We start from the raw sequence: 14250 nt of genomic DNA, 5'->3' as shown, positions 1-14250 counted from the left end.
TTCCCCAAACCCCGCCCCTTCACAAACCCCGCCCCCTCCGCGGCCGTTACCCCGTCGGCGGACCACCCCTCCTCCCCCTTAGCCCCGCCCCTCTCTCCCATTGGCTCCCCGAGCCCGCTCCGCGTTCTCCCATTGGCCGATCCGCCGGAGGGGCGGGGCCACCCCCTGAGGGCTCGCACGCCATTGGCCGAGCCGCGGCGCCCGGAGCGCGCGCGGCGGTTCGAAGGGGGCGAGCGGGGGAGACGCAAGATGGCGGCGGCGCCTGAGGCCGGGGCCGGAGCCCTCTCGGCGCTGTCGCGGCTCCCGGTGCCGCGGGCCCGGGACAAGCGGCCGCCGTCGGGACCCGGCCCCGAGGGGGGAGCGGCGGCGGCGGTGGCGGGACCCCCCCGGCAGGTGCGGTCCCCCCTCGTCCCCGGGTGGGGTTTTAGCCCCTTGGCCGAGGTGGGTGATGTTGTTGTTCCCTCACAGAAACGGGCCCGGCCCGGCCCCGGCGGAGAAACGGCCGCGCTCAGGGCTCCCCTCAGGGCGCTCGGGGCGGCGGCGGCGGGAAGGAACGGTAACAGGGGGTTTGGGGAGGGTTAAAGTGGGTCTGGGGGGGCTAAGAGGGGATCTGAGGCGGTTAATGGGGCATTTGGGGGGGGTTAAAAGGCGATGGGGGGGTTAAAGTGGGTCTGAGGGGGGCTAAGAGGGGATCTGAGGCGGTTAATGGGGCGTTTGGGGGGGTTAAAAGGGGCTGGGGGTGGATTAAAGTGGGTCTGGGGGGGTTAAAGTGGGTCTGGGGAGGGTTAAAATGGGTCTGGGGAGGGGTTAAAATGGGTCTGGGGAGGGTTAAAATGGGTCTGGGGAGGGTTAAAATGGGGTCTGGGGGATTCAAGGGGCATTTTGGGGGGAGTTAAAGGCGGTCTGGGAAGGTTTGAGGGGGGTTTGGGAGGGGTTAACAGGGATAAAGGGGGTTTAAGGGGGGGGGTTTGGGGTCATTAGAGGGGGTTTGGGGGGTTTAAAGAGGGTCTGGGGGGGTTAGAGGGGATCTGAGGTGGTTAATGGGGCATTTGGGGGGGGTTAAAAGGGGCTGGGGGTGGATTAAAGTGGGTCTGGGGGGGGTTAAAATGGGTCTGGGGGGGGTTAAAGTGGGTCTTGGGGGGTTAAAGTGGGTCTGGGGATTCAAGAGGCGTTTTCCGAGGAGTTAAAGGTGGTCTGGGAGGGTTTGAGGGGGGTTTGGGGTGTGTTTGGGAGGGGGTTAACAGGGATAAAGGGGGTTTAAGGGGGGGTTTGGGGGGTTCAAAGGGGCTTGGAAGGAGTTAAAGGATGTTTTTGAGGGGATTAAAGGGGGTCTGGGGGGGTTGAAGGGGATTTTTGGGGGCTTTTTAGGGGTATTAAAGGGGGTGTTTGGGGGCTTTTAGGGGTATTAAAGGGGCTGTTTGGGGGTTTTTTAGGGGTATTAGAGGGGGGGTTGGGGGGTTAAAGGGGCATTTGGGGTTTTGAGAGGGTTGAGGGGGCTTTTGGGGTGGGTTAAAGGGGGTTTAAGGGGGCACTTGGGGGGTTATTGGGGGCTAAAGGGGGTCTGGGGGGGTAAAAGGGGCTTGGAAGGAGTTAAAGGGATGTTTTTGGGGGGATTAAAGGGGGTCTGGGGGGTTGAAGGGGATTTTTGGGGGCTTTTAGGGGCATTAGAGGGGGTGTTGAGGAGGTTAAAGGGGCATTTGGGGTTTTGAGAGGGTTAAGGGGGCTTTTGGGGTGGGTTAAAGGGGGCACTTGGGGGGGCACTTGGGGGGTTATTGGGGGCTAAAAGCGGCCTGGGGGGGGTTTAAAGGGGAGGTTTGGGGGCTTTTAGGGGTGTTAGAGGGGGTTAAACCCCCCAAAAAACGTCCCATCTGCTCCAGGGCCCCCCCAAAAAGGCAGCGACCGTTGTGGCTGCACCACGAGCGGGTGAGACCCCAAAGCCCCCCAAAATGTCCCCAAAGCCCCTCCAAAATGTCCCCAAAGCCCCTCCAAAATGTTCCCAAAGCCCCCCCCGAATGTCCCCAAAGCCCCCCAAAATGCCCCCCAAAGCCCCTCCAAAATGTCTCCCTGTCCCCCCAAAATGTCCCCAAAGCCCCCCCAAAATCCCCTTGGTGTCCCTGAGACCCTCCCCCCCCATGTCCCCAGAGGCCCCCCAAAATGTCCCCTCTCCCCCCCCAAAATCCCCTTCGTGTCTCTGAGACCCCCCCAAAATGTCTCCTGTCCCCCCAGACCCACCCCCCATGTCCCCAGAGCCCCCCCCCCAAAATGTCCCCTCTCCCCCCCAGAGCTCCCCTTGGCGTCCCTGAGACCCCCCCATGTCCCCAAAGCCCCCCCCCCCAAAATGTCCCATGTCCCCCCAGACCCCCATGTCCCCAAAAGCCCCCCCAAATGTCCCCCTCTCCCCCCAAAATCCCCTTGGTGTCCCCTGAGACCCCCCCCATGTCCCCAGAGCCCCCCCCAAAATGTCCCCAAAGCCCCCCCAAAATGTCCCCTGTCCCCCAAAATGTCCCCTGTTCCCCCAGAGCTCCCCTTGGCGTCCCTGAGACCCTCCCCATGTCCCCAAAGGCCCCCCAAAATGTCCCCTGTCCCCCCAGAACCCCCCTCATGTCCCCAAAGCCCCCCCCTTATGTCCCCAAACCCCCCCAGAATGTCCCCCTGTCCCCCCCAAATGTCCCCTGTCCCCCCCAAATGTCCCCTGTCCCCCCAAAGTCCCCTGTCCCCCCAAAAATGTCCCCCTGTCCCCCCAAATGTCCCCTGTCCCCCCAGAATGTCCCCTGTCCCCTCCAAATGTCCCCTGTCCCCCCAGAATGTCCCCCTGTCCCCCCCAAATGTCCCCTGTCCCCCCAGGTCCCCCCCGGAAGGCATCGATTGCTGCGGCTGCACCACGAGCGGGTGAGTCCTGAGACCCCCCCCCGGGGTCCCCAAAGCCCCCTGATGTCCCCAGTTCCCCCCCCGGTGTCCCCAAAACCCCCCTCGGGGTCCCCAATTACCCCCTGATGTCCCCAAAGCCCCCCCAGTGTCCCCCAATTCCTCCCTGATGTCCCCAAAACCTCCCCGGTGTCCCCAGTTCCACCCCGGTGTCCCCCAAGACCCCCCCGGTGGCCTCAAGACCCTCCCCAGTGTCCCCCAATTCCCTCTTAGACACCCCAAACCTCCCCCAGTCTCCCCAATTCTTCCCTGGTGTCCCCCAAACTCCTCCCTGATGTCCCCAAACCCCTCCCTACTGTCTCCAATGTCCCCAAACCTGTCCCCAAACCCCGTCCCTGATGTCCCCAACCCCGGGTGTCCCCCCAGGAGCCCCCTGTGCCCCCCCTAAACACCTCCCCTGACCCCTCCCCCACTGTCCCCAAACTCCTCCCCACTGTCCCCAATGTCCCCAAACCTGTCCCCAAATCATTCCCTGATGTCCCCCAAACCCCTCCCCAATGTCCCCAAACCTGTCCCCAAACTTGTCCCCAGTTCCCCAAACTTGTCCCCACTGTCCCCAATGTCCCCAAACCTGTCCCCAAACCCCTCCCCACTGTCCCCAGTGTCCTCAAACCTGTCCCCAAACCCCTCCCCACTGTCCCCAATGTCCCCAAACCCCTCCCCACTGTCCCCAATGCCCCCAAACCTGTCCCCAAACCTGTCCCCAAACCCCTCCCCAATGTCCCCAAACCCCTCCCCGATGTCCCCAAACCCCGTCCCTGATGTCCCCAACCCCAGATGTCCCCCCAGGAGCCCCCTGTGCCCCCCCCAAATTCCCCCCTGACCCCTCCCCACTGTCCCCAAACTCCTCCCCACTGTCCCCAATGCCCCCAAACCTGTCCCCAAATCATTCCCTGATGTCCCCAAATCCTGTCCCCACTGTCCCCAAACCCCTCCCTAATGTCCCCAAACCCCTCCCAACTGTCCCCAAACCCCTCCCCACTGTCCCCAATGTCCCCAAACCTGTCCCCAAACTTGTCCCCACTGTCCCCAAACCCCTCCCTGATGTCCCCAAACCCCTCCCCACTGTCCCCAATGTCCCCAAATCTGTCCCCAAACTTGTCCCCACTGTCCCCAAACCCCTCCCCACTGTCCCCAATATCCCTAAACCTGTCCTCAAATCATTCCCTGATGTCCCCAAACTTGTCCCCAATGTCCCCAAACCCCTCCCCACTGTACCCAATGTCCCCAAACCTGTCCCCAAACCCCTCCCCACTGTCCCCAAACCCCATCCCTGATGTCCCCAAACCCCTCCCCACTGTCCCCAATGTCCCCAAACCTGTCCCCAAACTTGTCCCCACTGTCCCCAAACCCCTCCCTAATGTCCCCAAACCCCTCCCCACTGTCCTCAAACCCCGTCCCTGATGTCCCCACCCCTGGGTGTCCCCCCAGGAGCCCCCTCTGCCCCCCCCAAACGCCCCCCCTGACCCCTCCCCACTGTCCCCAAACCCCTCCCTGATGTCCCCAAACCCCTCCCTGATGTCCCCACTGTCCCCAAACTCTGTTCCTGATGTCCCCAAACCCCTCCCCACTGTCCCCAAACTCCTCCCCACTGTCCCCAATGCCCCCAAACCTGTCCCCAAATCATTCCCTGATGTCCCCAAATCCTGTCCCCACTGTCCCCAAACCCCTCCCCACTGTCCCCAGTGTCCCCAAACCTGTCCCCAAACCTCTCCCCACTGTCCCCAATGTCCCCAAACCTGTCCCCAAATCATTCCCTGATGTCCCCAAATCCTGTCCCCACTGTCCCCAAACCCCTCCCCACTGTCCCCAATGTCCCCAAACCTGTCCCCAAATCATTCCCTGATGTCCCCAAACTTGTCCCCGCTGTCCCCAAATCCCTCCTCACTGTCCCTGATGACCCCAAACCCCTCCCTGATGTCCCCAAACCCCTCCCCGATGTCCCCAAACTTGTCCCCACTGTCCCCAAACCCCTCCCTAATGTCCCCAAACCCCTCCCCACTGTCCTCAAACCCCGTCCCTGATGTCCCCACCCCTGGGTGTCCCCCCAGGAGCCCCCTCTGCCCCCCCCAAACGCCCCCCCTGACCCCTCCCCACTGTCCCCAAACCCCTCCCTGATGTCCCCAAACCCCTCCCTGATGTCCCCACTGTCCCCAAACTCTGTTCCTGATGTCCCCAAACCCCTCCCCACTGTCCCCAAACTCCTCCCCACTGTCCCCAATGCCCCCAAACCTGTCCCCAAATCATTCCCTGATGTCCCCAAATCCTGTCCCCACTGTCCCCAAACCCCTCCCCACTGTCCCCAGTGTCCCCAAACCTGTCCCCAAACCTCTCCCCACTGTCCCCAATGTCCCCAAACCTGTCCCCAAATCATTCCCTGATGTCCCCAAATCCTGTCCCCACTGTCCCCAAACCCCTCCCCACTGTCCCCAATGTCCCCAAACCTGTCCCCAAATCATTCCCTGATGTCCCCAAACTTGTCCCCGCTGTCCCCAAATCCCTCCTCACTGTCCCTGATGACCCCAAACCCCTCCCTGATGTCCCCAAACCCCTCCCCGATGTCCCCAAACTTGTCCCCACTGTCCCCAAACCCCGTCCCTGATGTCCCCACCCGCGGGTGTCCCCCCAGGCCCCCCCTGTGCCCCCCAAAAACGCCCCCCCTGGGACCTGCGGGGTCAGCTGGGGGACCTGCGGGACGAGCTGGGCACGGCCCGGGAGCGGCTGCGGGACCTGCAGAGCCAGAACCAGGGCCTGGAATGCGGGAATCGGGAGCTCAGGGAGCGCCTGGAGCAGCTCCAGGAGGAGATCACGGAGCGGGAGCGGCGCGAGAGCCACCTCAGCTCCAGGCTGGGGTGAGCAGAGCACGGAAACTGCCCCAAAACTGCCCCAAAGCCAGCAAAATCCACCCAGGTCCTGTGAAAAACCTCCCAAAATCCACCCAAATCCAGTAAAAATCCACCCAAATCCAGCAAAATCCACCCAGATCCTGTAAAAAACCTCCCAAAATCCACCCAAATCCTTCAAAAACCTCTCAAAATCCACCCAGATCCTTCAAAATCCCCCTGAAATCCACCCAAATCCCTTCAAAAACCTCTCAAAATCCACCCAGATCCTGTAAAAATCCACCCAAATCCAGCAAAATCCACCCAGATCCTGTAAAAAACCTCCCAAAATCCACCCAAACCCCTTAAAAAACTCTCAAAATCCACACAAATCCCTTAAAAAACCTCTCAAAATCCACCCAAATCCTGTAAAAAACTCTCAAAATCCACCCAAATCCTGTAAAAATCTACCCCAATCCCTTCAAAAACCTCTCAAAATCCACCCAAATCCCTTCAAAAACCTCTCAAAATCCACCAAATCCCTTCAAAAACCTCTCAAAATCCACCAAATCCTGTGAAAAACCTCTCAAAATCCACCCAAATCCTTCAAAATCTCTCTGAAATCCACCCAAATCCCTTAAAAACTTCTCAAAATCCACCCAAATCCTTCAAAATCTCTCTGAAATCCACCCAAATCCCTTAAAAAACCTCTCAAAATCCACCCAAATCCTTCAAAATCTCTCTGAAATCCACCCAAATCCCTTAAAAAACCTCTCAAAATCCACTCAGATCCCTTCAAAAACCTCTCAAAATCCACCCAAATCCTGTAAAAAACCTCTCAAAATCCACCCAAATCCTTCAAAATCCCCCTGAAATCCACCCAAATCCCTTAAGAAACCCCTGAAAATCCACCCCAATCCTTCTAAATCCACCCAAATGCCAGGAAATCCTTCAGAACTGAGCTGCAATCCATTGAAATGGAGCTAAATTCCATCAAAATCCCCCTGAAATCCACCCAAACCCCCTCCAATTCCATCAAGAATCCCTCGGGACCTTCTCAAAATCCATGACAATTGACCTCAAGTCCACGGAAATCAACCCCAAACCCCTCAAGATCCCACAGGATTTCCCCCAAAACCCTTCAAAAAATTCCCCAATTCCCTCCAACTTCTCCAAAATTTCCCCAAAATCGCCCCAAATTCCAAAGGTTTCCTCAAAATGGGAATTTCCCGAGATTCTCTCAAGGATCCCCACAAAAATTCCCCAATTCCCCACAGATCCCCCTCCAAAATCACATAAATTCCCTCCAAATTGCCTTCAAATCCCCCAAGCCCCTCAAGGTTTGGGAATTCCAGAGCGATTTGAGAAGAAGTTTGATGGGAATTTGGGGGGAAATTCAGGGAATTTGGGGGCATTTGGGGGGAAATTCAGAGAAACCCAGGGAATTTGAGGGGAAATTCAGGGAATCTGAGGGGATTCTGGGGGAAATTCAGGGGATTTGGGGGGTCAGAGGGAGGATTTTGGAATTCCGAGGGGGGTTTGGGAGGATTTGGTGAGAATTTTGGGGGGAAATTCAGGGGATTTGGGGGGTCACAGGGAGGATTTGGTGGGAGTTCGGGGAGAAATTCAGGGCATTTGGAGGACCAGAGGGAGGATTCGGGAAGAATTTAGGAATTCTAAGGGAGAGTTGGGAATTCTGGGGGGGCTCGGGAATTTTGGGGGGCGGTTTGGGAAGAGGTTTGATGGGAATTTGGGGGGGATTCAGGGAGAAATTCTGGGACTTTCCCACAGCTCTCTGGAGTCAGAGCTGGAGCAGAGCCGCTCCCTGGCCGAGGGTTTGGCGCTGGAGAAGCGGCGTCTGGAGGAGGAGGAGGAGCAGCGGCGGCGGGAACGGGATGAAGCCAGAACTCGGGAGCGAGCCCTGTCTGAAAAACTGGAAAACGTAGAGGTGTGCGGGGAGTGGAATTCCCAAAAACTTACCGGGAAAGGGGAGGAAAAAAATCGGGAAAATCCGGAGCCGTTTTGGTGCTTTGTGAGGGGCGAGATCCGCCAGGGGGCGCCAAAGCGACCAACTGAAAAAAGGCGGGAAAACCTGAGGGCGGCAGCAATTCCCGGCTTTTTGAGCCCAAAATTCCTCACGGAGCGCCCGAAAAAACGAGGAGAGTCAAGGAAAAAAGGCAAGAAATGGGAACTCGCACCGGTGTTGCTGGTTTTTGAACCGGAAACGCCTCAGAATTTGGGAAAAATGAGGGGGAAACAGTTTTTCCCAGTTTTGCCCCTTTTAAACGCAAAATTCCTCGGGGGGAGCATTGGAAAAATGGGAAAAAAAGTTGAGGATTTTGATCCGATTTTGGATTTCTTTCTGGCATCAAAAGCTCATCTCAAAAATCAGGAAAAACTGGGAAAAATAAGGGGGAAATGGTTTTCACAGTTTTGCCCCTTTTAAATGCAAAATTCCTCAGGGGGAGCATTGGAAAAATAGGAAAAAAAGTTGAGGATTTGATCCGATTTTGGATTTCTTTCTGGCATCAAAAGCTCATCTCAAAAATCAGGAAAAACTAGGAAAAATAAGGGGGAAATGGTTTTCACAGTTTTGCCCCTTTTAAATGCAAAATTCCACAGGGGGAGCACTGGAAAAATGGGAAAAAAAGTTGAGGATTTGCTCCGATTTTGGATTTCTTTCTGGCATCAAAAGCTCATCTCAAAAATCAGGAAAAATTGGGAAGAATAAGTGGGAAATGGTTTTCCCAGTTTTGCCCCTTTTAAACCCCAAATTCCTCAGGGAATTGGAAAAGTGGAAAAAAGTTGGGGATTTGCTCCAATTTCGGCTTTCTTTCTGGCATTAAAAAGCTCATCTCAAAAATCAGGAAAAATTGGGAAGAATAAGTGGGAATGGTTTTCCCAGTTTTGCCCCTTTTAAGCCCAAAATTCTTCAGGCAAACATTGGAAAAATGGGAAAAAAGTTGGAGATTTGCTCTGATTTCGACTTTCTTTTTGACATCAAAAGCTCATCTCAAAAATCAGGAAAAACCATGACATTGGGAAAAATGGGGAATTTGCACCGAGTCTGGCAGTTTTGTGCCCCAAATCCAACAGTGGTACCAAAAAAAAAGGTGGGAAAATGGGAGTTTGCACCAATTTTGAGCTTTTTGGCATTGAAATCTCTCAGGGAGCGCCTCAGAATTTGGGAAAAGAAGAAAAAAAGGGAATTTTCCACCCAAAATACCTTGGGGGGGGCACCTCAAAATTCTCAAAAAATGGGAATTTTTACGAATTTCACTATTTCTCGGCCAAAAGTCCCTCCAGGGATGCTGAAAAACCAAGAAAAAACTGGGAATTTTCACCAATTGTGCTGCTTTTGCATCAAAATCTCTCAGGAGGTGCCTCAAAAATCTGGAAAAAATGGCACTTTTTTACCAATTCTGCCATTTTGGCATCAAAATCCCTCAAGAAGCGCCTCAAAAATCTGGAAAAAATGGCGCTTTTTTACCAATTCTGCCATTTTGGCATCAAAATCTCTCAAGAAGCGCCTCCAAAATCTGGAAAAAATGGCACTTTTTTACCAATTCTGCCATTTTGGCATCAAAATCCCTCAAGAAGCGCCTCCAAAATCTGGAAAAAAGGGCACTTTTTTACCAATTCTGCCATTTTGGTGTAAAAATCCACTTGGTGGCACCTCAAAATTCGGGAAAAGTCGGGAAAGCTTCGGGAATTTTGCCCCGATTCCGGCGTTTTTTTCCCTTTTGGTGCCATTTCCCCCCCTTTCCCTCCCCAGGAGTGCCTCAAAAATCTGGAAAAAATGGCGCTTTTTTACCAATTCTGCCATTTTGGCATCAAAATCCCTCAAAAAGTGCCTCAAAAATCTGGAAGAAATGGCACTTTTTTATCAATTCTGCCATTTTGGCATCAAAATCCCTCAAAAAGTGCCTCAAAAATCTGGAAAAAATGGCACTTTTTTACCAATTCTGCCATTTTGGCATCAAAATCCCTCAAGAAGTGCCTCAAAAATCTGGAAAAAATGGCGCTTTTTTACCAATTCTGCCATTTTGTTGTCAAAATCCGCTTGGTGGCACCTCAAAAGTCGGGAAAACTTTAGTAATTTTTCCCCGATCCTGCCGTTTTTTTCCCTTTTGGCGCCATTTCTCCCCCCTTTCCCTCCCCAGGAGCACCTCAAAAATCTGGAAAAAATGGCGCTTTTTTACCAATTCTGCCATTTTGGCATCAAAATCCCTCAAGAAGCGCCTCAAAAATCTGGAAAAAATGGCGCTTTTTTACCAATTCTGCCATTTTGGCATCAAAATCCCTCAAGAAGCGCCTCAAAAATCTGGAAAAAATGGCGCTTTTTTGCCAATTCTGCCATTTTGGCGCCAAAATCCGCTTGGTGGCACCTCAGAATTCGGGAAAACTTTGGGAATTTTGCCCCGATCCTGCCGTTTTTTTCCCTTTTGGCCCCATTTCCCCCCCTTTTCCCTCCCCAGGCTCACCTGAGGCAGGTGCAGGAGCAGCTCCACGTGCAGCTGGACCGGGTGGCCGCTCTCCAGGAGGTGGAAAGATCCCAGAAATCCCTCCTGGCCGAGCAGGAAGAGCGGATCCACCGCCTGGAGATGGAGCGGCGCCGCCTGCACAACGACATCCAGGAGCTCAAGGTGGGCTCCTGGGGATATTTATGAGGGGAAAACCCCCCCAAAAACATCCCAAAATCCCTAAATCCCGATTTTTTTCCCCCATTTTCCAGGGCAACATCCGCGTGTTCTGCCGCGTGCGGCCGGTGCTGCCGCAGGAGTCGGAGCGGCAGCGGGGGCTGCACCACCTCCACTTCTCCCCTCAGGACCCCAAAACACTCGTGCTCACCCGGCCCGACGAGGTGAGAAGGGCTGCACCCAAAAAGGCCCTTTTTTTCCCCTCAAAATTCCCTTTTTTCCCTTAAAAATGTCATTTTTTTTCCCTTCAAAAATCCTTTTTTTCCCCCCGCAAAAACACCATTTTTTCCCCTTAAAAATGTCATTTTTTCCCCTCTCAAAAATCTCAATTTTCCCTTCAAAAATGTCATTTTTTCCCCTCTCAAAAATCTCAGTTTTCCCTTCAAAAATGTCATTTTTTCCCCTCTCAAAAATCTCAGTTTTCCCTTCAAAAATATCATTTTTCCTCCTCAAAAATCCCTGTTTTTCTCCTCTCAAAAATGTCCCTTTTTTCCTTTAAAAAAGTCCTTTTTCCCTTCAAAAATCCCACTTTTTCCCCCTCAAAAACATCATTTTTCCCCCCTCAAAAATGTCCTTTTTTTCCTTTAAAAACCATCCCTTTTCCCCTCAAAAATCCCACTTTTTCCCCTCAAAAATCCCACTTTTCCCTTCAAAAATCCCACTTTTCCCCCTCAAAAATCCCACTTTCTCCCTTAAAAATCCCACTTTTCCCCCTCAAAAATCCCACTTTTCCCCTCAAAAATCCCACTTTTTCCCCTCAAAAATCCCACTTTTTCCCCTCAAAAATCCCACTTTTCCCCCTCAAAAATCCCATTTTCCCCCTCAAAAACCCCATTTTCCCCCTCAAAAATCCCACTTTTCCCCTCAAAAATCCCACTTTTCCCCCTCAAAAATCCCACTTTTTCCCCTCAAGAATCCCACTTTTCCCCCTCAAAAATGGCCTTTTTTCCCCCTTCACAAACATCCTTTTCCCCTCTCAAAAATCCCTTTTTCCCCTTCAAAAACATCCTTTTTCCCCTCAAAAATCCCACTTTTTCCCCTTCAAAAACATCCTTTTTCCCCTCAAAAATCCCACTTTTTCCCCTCAAAAATCCCACTTTTCCCCTCAAAAATCCCACTTTTCCCCCTCAAAAATCCCACTTTTCCCCCTCAAAAATCCCACTTTCCCACTTTCCCCCCTCAAAAATCCCACTTTTCCCCCTCAAAAAAATCCCCCTTTTCTCCTTCAAAAATGTCTCTTTTTTTTCCTTTAAAACCATCCTTTTTCCCCTCAAAAATCCCACTTTTTCCCCCTCAAAAATCCCACTTTTCCCCCTCAAAAATCCCACTTTTCCCCCTCAAAAATCCCACTTTTTCCCCTTCACAAACATTCTTTTCCCCTCTCAAAAATCCCTTTTTTCCCTTCAAAAACATCCCTTTTCCCCTCAAAAACGCCTTTTTTTTTCCTTTAAAACCAACCTTTTCCCCCTCAAAAATCCCACTTTTCCCCCTCAAAAATCCCACTTTTTCTCCCTCAAAACCATCCTCTTTTTACAGCAAAAAACCGCCTTTTTGGGGGCAAAAACATCCATTTTTTACCTCAGCCCCTCTTTTTCCCACCCCTCCAACTCCCCCTTTTCCTCCAAAAAACCCCCCTTTCCCCCCCAAACCCCCTTTTCCCCCCAAAATTCCCATTTTTTCCCCAAAATTCCCGTTTTTTCCCCCCAGTCCCACGTGGGGCGGGAGCGGCGCCCGGAGCTGCGCTACGACTTCAGCTTCGACCGCGTCTTCCCGCCCGGAGCTTCCCAGCAGGAAATATTCCAGGAAATCCAACTGCTCGTCCAGGTTTGCCTCCCAAACATCCCTTCCCACCCCCCTGCAGCTCAACATTCCCAAAAATCCCCAGAATTCCACCCAAATCCTGCTCCAGCTCACCCCAAACCCCCCCCAGAATTCCCAAACCCCCCTCGGAATTCCCAAATCCCCCTCAGAATTCCCAAACCCCCCTCAGAATTCCCAAATCCCCTCAGAATTCCAACCCCCCCACTCAGAATTCCCAAATCCCCCTCAGAATTCCCAAACCCCCCCTCAGAATTCCCAAACTCCCCTCAGAATTCCCAAATCCCCTCAGAATTCCCAAACCCCCCTCAGAATTCCCAAATCCCCCCTCAGAATTCCCAACCCCCCTCAGAATTCCCAACTCCCCCTCAGAATTCCCAAATCCCCCTCAGAATTCCCAACTCTCCCTCAGAATTCCCAAACCCCCTCAGAATTCCCAAACAACCCTCAGAATTCCCAAATCCCCTCAGAATTCCCAAATCCCCCCTCAGAATTCCCAAATCCCCCTCAGAATTCCCAAACAACCCTCAGCATTCCCAAACCACCCTCAGAATTCCCAAACACCCTCAGAATTCCCAAATCCCCCCTCAGAATTCCTAACCCCCCCTCAGAATTCCCAACCCCCCCTCAGAATTCCCAACTCCCCCTCAGAATTCCCAAATCCCCCTCAGAATTCCCAAATCCCCCTCAGAATTCCCAAACCCCCCTCAGAATTCCCAAATCCCCCTCAGAATTCCCAACCCCCCCTCAGAATTCCCAAATCCCCCTCAGAATTCCCAACCCCCCCTCAGAATTCCCAAATCCCCCTCAGAATTCCCAACCCCCTCTCAGAATTCCCAAATCCCCTCAGAATTCCCAAATCCCCCTCAGAATTCCCAAATCCCCCTCAGAGTTCCCCAGGTCTTCCTGAAATCCTCCCTCTGACCTGCCAAAATTCCCTAAATTTCCTCCAAAATTCCCTGAATTTCCCCCCAAATCCCCCAAATTTCCCCCCAAATTCCCTGAATTTGCTCCAAATTCCCTGAATTCCCCCCCCAAATTTCCCCCCAAATTCCCTGAATTTTCTCCAAGTTCCCTGAATTCCCCCCCCAAATTCCCCGAATTTCCCCCCAAATCCCCCAAATTTCCCCCACAAATTCCCTGAATTTCCCTCCAAATTCCCTGAATTCTCCCCCCAAATTTCCCCCTAAATCCCCCAAATTTCCCTCCAAATTACCCAAATTTCCCCCTAAATTCCCTGAATTTCCCCCCAAATCCCCCGAATTTCCCCCCAAATCGCCCAAATTTCCCCCCAAATTCCCTGAATTTCCTCCAAATTCCCTGAATTCCCCCCCCAAATTTCCCCCCAAATCCCCCAATTTTCCCTCCAAATTCCCTGAAATTCCCTGATTTCCTCCCTGAATGCCCCAAAATTCCCTAAATTTCCCCCCAAACCCCTTGAAATTCCCCAAATTTTCCCCTGAATCCCCTCAAATTCCCTGAATTTCCCCCCAAATTTCCCCCTGAATCCCCCAAAATTCCCCCGAATTTGTCCCCAAACCCCTTGAAATTCCCTGAATTTCCCCCCAAATTCCCTGAATTCCCCCCAAATTCCCTAAAATTCCCTGGATTTTTGTTCCCAGTGTGCCCTGGCCGGGTACCCCGTGTGCATCTTCGCCTCCGGGCAGACGGGCAGCGGGAAACCCTCCTGAAATTCCCTCATTTTCCCCCCAAACCCCCCAAATCCCCGTGAACTCCCCCCTGAATCCTCCCAAATTCCCTGAATTTTCCCCTAAACCCCCTGAAATTCCCTCATTTCCCCCCAAATCCCCCAAATATCCTCCACAAATTCCCCAAATTTCCCTCCAAATTCCCTGAATTTCCCCCTCCAGATTCCCCAAATTTCCCTCCAAATTCCCTGAATTTCCCCCCAAATTTCCCCTCCAAATTCCCTGAATTCCTCCCCAAATTCCCTGAATTTCCCCCCCAAATTCCCCGAATTTCCA

General features: G+C 53.0%; 1 protein-coding gene across 1 annotated transcript in view; it reads left to right on the top strand.

The window, feature by feature from the left end:
* The first annotated feature begins 249 nt into the window (after positions 1-249).
* LOC127466031 (kinesin-like protein KIFC1) overlaps positions 250-14250 on the top strand; it is a 33594-nt gene continuing 19593 nt past the window's right edge. The window contains exons 1-9 of the mRNA XM_051776630.1: positions 250-416; positions 469-556; positions 1878-1923; positions 2845-2889; positions 5555-5777; positions 7539-7695; positions 10226-10393; positions 10483-10611; positions 12155-12271. Of these exons, the coding sequence (XP_051632590.1) occupies positions 250-416; positions 469-556; positions 1878-1923; positions 2845-2889; positions 5555-5777; positions 7539-7695; positions 10226-10393; positions 10483-10611; positions 12155-12271 (1140 nt within the window). The remainder of the gene's footprint in view (positions 417-468; positions 557-1877; positions 1924-2844; positions 2890-5554; positions 5778-7538; positions 7696-10225; positions 10394-10482; positions 10612-12154; positions 12272-14250) is intronic.

The sequence above is a fragment of the Manacus candei genome, unplaced genomic scaffold (assembly GCF_025592945.1).
Source record: "Manacus candei isolate 608988 ecotype Guabito, Panama unplaced genomic scaffold, ASM2559294v1 h1tg000569l, whole genome shotgun sequence".
NCBI lineage: Eukaryota > Metazoa > Chordata > Aves > Passeriformes > Pipridae > Manacus > Manacus candei.
Note: the sequence above shows the minus strand (reverse complement) of the source record. Positions and strands in the feature narration are given on the sequence as shown.